This window comes from Gossypium hirsutum, chromosome D13 (genome assembly GCF_007990345.1).
Source record: "Gossypium hirsutum isolate 1008001.06 chromosome D13, Gossypium_hirsutum_v2.1, whole genome shotgun sequence".
Taxonomy (NCBI): Eukaryota; Viridiplantae; Streptophyta; class Magnoliopsida; order Malvales; family Malvaceae; genus Gossypium; species Gossypium hirsutum.
Genome location: NC_053449.1, coordinates 35,468,405 through 35,476,642, shown reverse-complemented (window position 1 = coordinate 35,476,642; position 8,238 = coordinate 35,468,405). Strand labels below are relative to the sequence as shown.

At 34.7% G+C, this 8,238-nt stretch overlaps 1 protein-coding gene across 1 annotated transcript; it reads right to left on the bottom strand.

Moving 5' to 3' along the window:
- Positions 1 to 4,328: 4,328 nt before the first annotated feature.
- Positions 4,329 to 6,019, bottom strand: LOC107920363 (rubisco accumulation factor 1.1, chloroplastic). The gene has a single exon (XM_016850042.2). It carries the CDS (start codon positions 5,917 to 5,919, stop codon positions 4,582 to 4,584), a length of 1,338 nt encoding a protein of 445 aa, XP_016705531.1. The 5' UTR covers positions 5,920 to 6,019; the 3' UTR covers positions 4,329 to 4,581.
- Between the last annotated feature and the right edge of the window lie 2,219 nt (positions 6,020 to 8,238).

The following is an 8,238-nucleotide window of genomic DNA, read 5'->3' as shown; positions in this document are numbered from 1 at the left end:
TTTCTATATTTTATATTGACGGAAACAGTCCATTGAGCATCAAGTGAAGCATAGCAAGAATATAAATTTCTATAAAGAATTTTTGCAGTAATTCTTTAGAGAACAAACTAAGAATATTAGAAGATGCAGGAAATAGAAAAAAAAACTTTCGATATATTTTGGTGAACCAAGCAAATGAATTTGACTCCTATTTATAGGAGTTCTTATGTTTAATCAAAGAGATATAACTATCCAAATATATAATCACATATTTTAACAATGAACATAATTATTCAATAGATATCTACTTGAATAATTATGACTCTTTGTTATTAATTGACATAACTTTTGGTAAAAAGAGACATAGTTCATCACCATGAATAATGATAACTCTTGGTTGATAACCAAGTGAAATAACTTTTTGAACCACTTGTAACATTTCAATTATAACTATTGGAACATTATAAATATTTTGAAAATGTTCCAACAATCTCTCACCATTTTCAAAATATGCTAGATTTTGATAATCTTGGAAACTGATTGCATAAATGAAGGTGTCTTAGCAATTGAATATTCGCTTAGAGAAAACATGTCAAAGTTAATCAAAATTGCATGGTAGACTATGCTTTGAACTAGCTATTCTACTTGATTAACCGAACACATCTCACATAACGATTTCAACACCAGTCAATGCACAGTATCTAGGGATACTATTATGGTCATGTGTTTGTAACATCTTTTCATGATTGTTGTTAGAGTGAAACCCTTGAGCTCCTAGAAGCGACCACACTTCACACTCACATAGGTAAATCCCATCAAGAGTGTTCTCGTAATTATAACACTCTAACATATTTATGATATGGTTCTATTAAGAGTATATTCCTCATCATTTTCCTTGTCATTACGAGTACCTAGCACTTTTTATCCTGAGATGATATATATTATATATTATTTTATAGTGCTAGCAGTCACATACTGATGATGTACTTTGTCTCATCGAACTCAAGACTTGACGTTATACTAAGTGTCGAGTCAAGTTTCCATCATATGTGACTCAAATAATATGAACTTGAACCTCATCCCTAGATTTCCAAATTTCCAACATAGTTACGTTAATTATCTATACCACAAGGTGAAACTTCATATTTATTTGTGTCTTGAAAATTCACAAGATCAACATCCTCACCATGTTCAACTATCCATTCTTTCGTAAAAGAATATTATCAATGATATCCTTTCTATTATTATCAATTTACAATAATCACTTTATTTTTTCTTATCATGTCTTTTTCACCAAGTTGTTGTAAAGAAGCCTCAAATCCCTTAGTGAAAATAAGACAACATATTTGTTATTTTTATAACTTCTTTTCATAGTCAATATATGACTTTAAAAACTTATTGTGTGCATACACAAATAACTTCATTTTTTCTAGACAAACCAAGGGTGTTTCATATGTTTTTATTTATCACATAGTCACATTAGAGGACATCATCTATCCAATCATTTGACTATAAAATTACACATATATACACTTTTTATCATGGACATTACTAATCATTTTGTGATATGTCTATCACCTAAGTGGACCAAATATCATTAATATTGCTATTTTTGTATTCACAAAATCTTTAATTCATAGCTTCTAAAGTAAATTTCAAAATTTCACTATATCTCAAATTTATAGAATCATGAGATTATAGATCATATTCAAGCCATATATATACCATGTGCACCATCATAAGCATGCACAATATGATCTCATTTCAAATATATGATTATCACGTTCATGTTTCCACTAGAAGATTTCATGTCAGAATAGTGATTTTGCGATATCAACTAATGTTTTCTACTATTCTACATTGACTAGAAAAATTAAATATGCATATGGCATATAACTTATTTCATTTCCAGTCAAAATCACTTCTAGTCCAACCTTTATAACATAAACTAAAGAAAATGTACAATCATATACCAAACATATTTAGCTTATGGTTTTTTTTAATCCAAGATTCTTCACATAATATTATTCATATACAAACTTTCATTTTTACCAATGAATACACTTAAAAATAAATATCTTATGAATAACACCCAAATGCTAGTTACTAATATCATGATTTGAACAAATCATTATGTAGCTTAAGTTCATAAGAAATAAATAATACTTTTCTAGTGAAAATTCACACTTACCATTTGAATAGAAAGAATTAGATTTCAATTCTCCAAACTTATTGTCAATTTATAAAGCACAAATAGGTGCCTAAGTGACTTTTTAAAACGACATCATTTTTCAAGTTGCACTTTTTAGTTTCAAGAAATCATTTCAATCCAACCTTTTAAAAACGTCCGTTAGACCTAGTGATGCAACATTTTGATTTGGGAAGGCTCAACCAAATGGTTATAATGCTTCTACCAAATAAAAGCTTGTTCAACTACAGATTGAATAATATCATCACCATTCAAAACAAAAGTATTGTTTTGATCTATTAATAAATCATTTCCCAACCATGCATTTTCATTCCATCCATATTTCTTTAATACCAAAGTAATAATTGACATCTAACATTACTCCCGCCTTGAAAAACGAAATTGTCTTACTAACATAAAGTCTCTTATTGATGCCCAACTCCCATTCAAATTGATTTTTACTACTACTACTATAGGTGTTACTATAGAAGTTTTTCTTGAGTTTGAAATTGTATTTTGCCACGAAGCTCTATGCAGGTTGATTGATTTGGTTAACTGTTTGTTTTTCTCGAAAATTCTTTCTAAGTTCATTGCCTAAATTAAATTTAGAGGTTTTTGCACCCCCGTATGTAGTTGAATGAAACTTGAGAGCCCTATAGTAAATATGTCAACTTGTTGGCCTACTTGTACAAATTCAGCATGGGCTACCAACTTTTGAAATCGACACGCATTCCCCTATCATTCCTGTGTGCCTCAACTCCATCAGTTCGCCTAGGTGGTCCAAATCTAATCTTACAATACTCTTTAAAAGCAAGCTATGAGAGATTGAGTTCCTTCTTTTTCATCTAGTAAAACCACAATTGCGCTTCTTTCACGTTGTCAATCCCACTTTATCTACTTTGAGAAAAATCCATCACCTATGCAACCAAATCAAGGGAAGGTTGGAAAATCTAAGTTTGTATATCACAACACTATTGACTCTAATTTTGTTCTATTGCTTATTCTGTCGACTACCAATTTGGTTGACATTGTTATTTCCTTCATCATTTCACAATTCTGGTTGAAAGTCATCAATTCTTGTATCTGCAACTATATTGCAATAACCTTTTGCCCAACTTGTCGATGCTTTCGGCCATCCTAAACTTTATTTCTTCCAATGTTGCGTCCTCCCATGGTGTCTGACTTTGATACGGTTTAAGTCAAATCACCAAATAATTCATAAGTAATCATTTAACTTAACGGGACTCATACCGGATGGTGAATATTGGGAACTCTTCAAAAGGAATCTTTGACCTTGGACTCATTAGAGAGTCATAATTTTATTGCTATCAATCAGTCTTTAAAATAAGGCTACATAGGTTAAGCTAAACAAAAACTCCTAATATCACAAGCATACTTTGAATTAAAGAAAATTCCCTAATAACAACGATGAAGGATGGTATCTGTGATTAATCATATGATCAAAGAAAAATGAGTAAAGCGTACATTAAATAACAGACTACTAAATGCTTGAATAAGCATGTCAAAAGTTGATCTGATTTTTCATTTTTCATTTAGTACATGCACACATGAGATATTATCCTTAGCCGCCTAAGTTAAGTATACCCATGTTCAAGTAACATAAACTCACCACTGCCCATAGTGGCTCCAATTTCACCAGAAAAGGAATGATATACAGGATGCGACAACCTTGTTTTGAGCAATTATGATTTGAATATGCAACATGATAAAACAACCACCAACAATATTGATCCATCAATGCTTCCTACTCATTTAAACACGTGCTTCTCAGTTTTTCAAAGTGCTGAAGAGAAAAACATCCAAACTCCAAAGCCATGAACAATACAAAGACACAAAGAACCAGTATGAAAATCCTTTGATCTAGTGTCATCAAACCTCTCCAAGAGAATTTGAATTAATATGCAATGTATACCACAATTATATGCAATAACCTTGTTTATGAGATTAAGTGCCACATAAGGAAACTTCCATTGCTTGAAATCTTTCTTCCTAAAACCCCAGACGTTACCTTCTAATTTCAAGTCCTGATTAGTACCCCATGAATTTGTTTAACAGGATGATAACGCTGCAACGCATTTCAAATTTTAGGCATCTTCATGATACATTTAAAGAAACATTCGAATGCAGATCAGGTACACAATTAACAGAAAGGATGATATTTGTAGTAGAATCAATTCATGCTTTAAATGTATATAAAACAAACAGTGAACTGCCTCTTGCTAATAATGCAGCAGAGTATTATACTGAAGTTCATTGGCTAAATCATTTGGCAACAACTAGAATGTCGCAGAAATGTAGCTACAAGGGCATTGAACTGAAGCACCATTATTATGCCTCCAGTAATCTCTATTTGCAATCAGGATTAAAACAAAATCACTCACTTTCGGTTCTTTTCATTCCCAATCTTCATCACTCAATTGATCATCAGATTCTTCCTTTGGTGGCCTGACCACCAATACCACAGTTCCTAGAGACTCCTTCACACCCATTTCCTTCAATGCTGATCCTGTATCCACCTTCAACCCGCCCCCATCAACCATCGCCAAGTAAAACGCAGCATCAACTTCGACCTCCTTTCTATTCCGATCCATAACCACCAAAATAGCCTCTTCCTTATACCACCTGTTTGACTTCCATGGTATAACTCTGGCATCACTGAATGCCACTACAACTCCTCCATGCCTTAACCCCGCAAGCGGTTCCCAACTTGGCAAAACCACCCACCTCTTCCATCCTTTCTCAGCCTCCACCACACCAAAATCCCCTCCACTTCTATATTCCAAAGGTGCTTCCAAAAGCTCCTTGGTATCCTCCTCCGCCATACAAACAGGCAAAACTACCACACGAGTAGCCTCAGCAACTTCACCAAACTGCATCCTAACAACTGGAACTCGAACCCTATATTCCAAATCATCATCTTTCTCTGGTTTTTCGTCTTCCCCACCTTCCAACTCTTCTGAAACCTCTTTTTTAGCACTCTCAGACTCAGCCACTTGCAATGCTTGCATTAAAGCAGCTGTTCTTTGTTCAGAAGGATTTCTATGTTCCCTACTTAGCCTATAATACATAAATGACAAACAATCCCCTGGAAGCCCATATTCAAAACTTTTCCAACCTTTATCCATTTTCCTTCTTGGGAAATCCTTCATAGCTCTAGCCAAATCTTGTGCACCTTTAGCATCCAAACCATTTTCAACTATATATCGAACAGCTTCAGCCCTTTGGGAAGCACTTAAAAGCCTTATCTCATAAAGCAATTCAGCACCACCAGTATCAAAAAACGACATAACATCTTCATCAGTTTTGGATTGAATAAGAGATTCTCTTACCTGGGAAGCAACTATCAGTCTATTTTGCTCAACCCCAGTGATCCCAGTTATTTCTTCTATTGAAGGAGGTGAGAAACCTTCCTGGTAAAGAGAAGGGATAAGTGGCGCATATTCAAACCAAAGGCCATTCCGGTTGGCTAAGACATCTAAGCGACCTTGAGCGTCAAGTGACCGGAATTTAGGAGGGAGTGGAGATGGAGGTGGCCTAAAAGGTTGATAAAGTTGTTGCTGTTGAGGCGGAGGAGTGGAGGGGATCAGAGTAGCTGAGATGGGTTTTAAGAGGGTTTTTGAAGGTGAGAAAGGAAGATGAAAGGATAAAAGAGATGGGCTTTGGATTGAAAAAGAAGAAAAGAAGGGAATTTTGGGATTGGTGATGGGGTTCAAAGAGGTTGAAGAGAGCATGGTTAGAGAATTAATGAAGGTAGAATATTTGCAGAGAGGAATGGAGGTCAGCTTTGAAGCCTGCAAGGTTTGCCTTATCTATTCTAACAACTGAAAAATATCTATGTAAAAGAGTACATTATGGGCTTAAGACCGTTAGAGCTTCAAATAGCCCATTTGGTAGGTAGTTTATGGATAAACTCAACTAGTCCACCATGTTAAATAGTGGGGGAATTAAGTTGGATTGAGCAGGGTTGGATTTTAATTCTTCGATGCTTACTTACTGCTCACATTTTCATAATTTTCTGCTAGCCTTTTCCCTACTGATGTAAGCATTTGACGCCACCCCCACGTTAATTCGATACCACAATGAAAATTATAATCAGATAATAAATATTATGAGAGGAATTTGAAATGTGAAAAGAGTTGTAAAAGTGACAATATGTTTGTTATACATGAGTAGTCATCGATCCAAGTCTTAGAAAGGATTCGAGTCTCCAACCTATGACTTAGATAAGTCCCGCCAGAAGATCAAGTGCGAGGCGAACCACGAGAGGACAACAAAGCAAGCTTGCGGACCCAGCTCACAAAGCAGAGCCAAGGACCTAGCTTGCAAGGCAAGGCCGAAGATCTAGCTTGCAGGAACTTAAGGAAGGCCATGATCTCGGCTCGCATACATCCAATGAGCTTGCAGAAAGGATCACGTGCTCCTCAGGCCACCTAGACATGTGTCCAGTAGGCGTGGAGTCCGCCCAGAGACGAAAAGGACCGTGTGCTACATAGACACGTGCCCAACAGAATGTCAATACTAGAGGCGGCAGAGTCAATACAAAATAGTGGGGCCATCATGAGCTGTATTAACATCCGTAACAACATGTATAAATACCCGAACACTCCTATCAATAAGACACGAGAAAATATTACTCAACAATTGGTGCAGTGAACGCGGACAGACTTCTGATCATCAGATTTTTTTGAGTTTGATTAAGTGTTCTTCAGTTTTCGAAGCAAATGGCTCACCTAAGTGAAAATTTCCCTTTCAAATCTTCATCAAGACAAGCCAGAGCATCAGGCTCTAATGACCAGCACAACGAAACAAACTTATTTGTCGGGTGGTTTGCTGATAGACTAGAAAATCTCAACAATATGGTCTATCGGAGAACTTCTGGCCCTTTGGACTTGAATATCTCTATTGGTCAGGGGTTGCCACTCCTTTTCAACCAACAAGCACCCTCGTAGCAGTTCCTAGACCTTCAAGAGCAAATGAGTTTATGAGGGAATATAAGGCCGCTCAGGAGGCGCGGTTCGAACAACAACTAGCTCTTCAATAGGAGCTGCTGGAACGACGGAAATGTGCAACTGTACACAATCGCAACAAGTAATAAAGTGACAAGTAAATGTCGAGTCATCATACCCACAATGACTGTGAAAAGAATTATTTATGAATGAAATTGAAAACACTTTGGTGGAGAAAAATATTTTGATTTGAAGAGGTGATTAAAAACTAGGATTTTAACTAAGTTAAATAAATAAATAAAAAGAAAATAAAAGTGTCAATGCATGATTTCAAAAGATGATTTTAATCAAGATGACATAATTGTGTTAGATTAATTACATTTCTTAACTTAGAATTATTAAACTCATGTTCATGTTGTTACGATTAAATTCACGACAACTCGATAATTTGCTAACTTATGAACACACTTACCTACCAAAATTCATTTATCTCTTGACTATATCTCTACGTCAATTCAACCGATTAAACAAATTTTAATTAGCAAATGTGTTGCACATACATACTTATGAAATTAAAATAATCTCTTGTACATATCTTTATGTCAATTCAAACAATTAATTCAATCTCATAAGCACATAAAAGATTACGTGAGGTAACAATGTATTTCTACCTTGAAACAGTTTAATCACAATAATCTTGCAAGTTATGCAATGCTAATGTATCATTAGATACTGTTGCTAATTTAATCCTAAGCTACCTTAGATGATTAAACATGTACTGATTAAGTATTGTGTCAATTATTTACAATTTCAATCCATTTAAATAATTAATTCATTAGTTACCTTACAATTGTAATGCAAGAATAACTTAGTCATGGTTTTACTTAATCAAACATCTTACCAAAACCTATAACAACACAAACACAATTTTAATAGCTCAAGTAGACGAAATGCAATCAACCTAACACGAATTAGATTTAAGCCATATTAATTAAATTAAACATACCAACATCACAAATGTTCATAGACATGTTCATCATAACAACAACAAAATTAAAAGGATAGGGAACAAGAATTAAATCCGATGTTTCTCCGAGGCTTGAC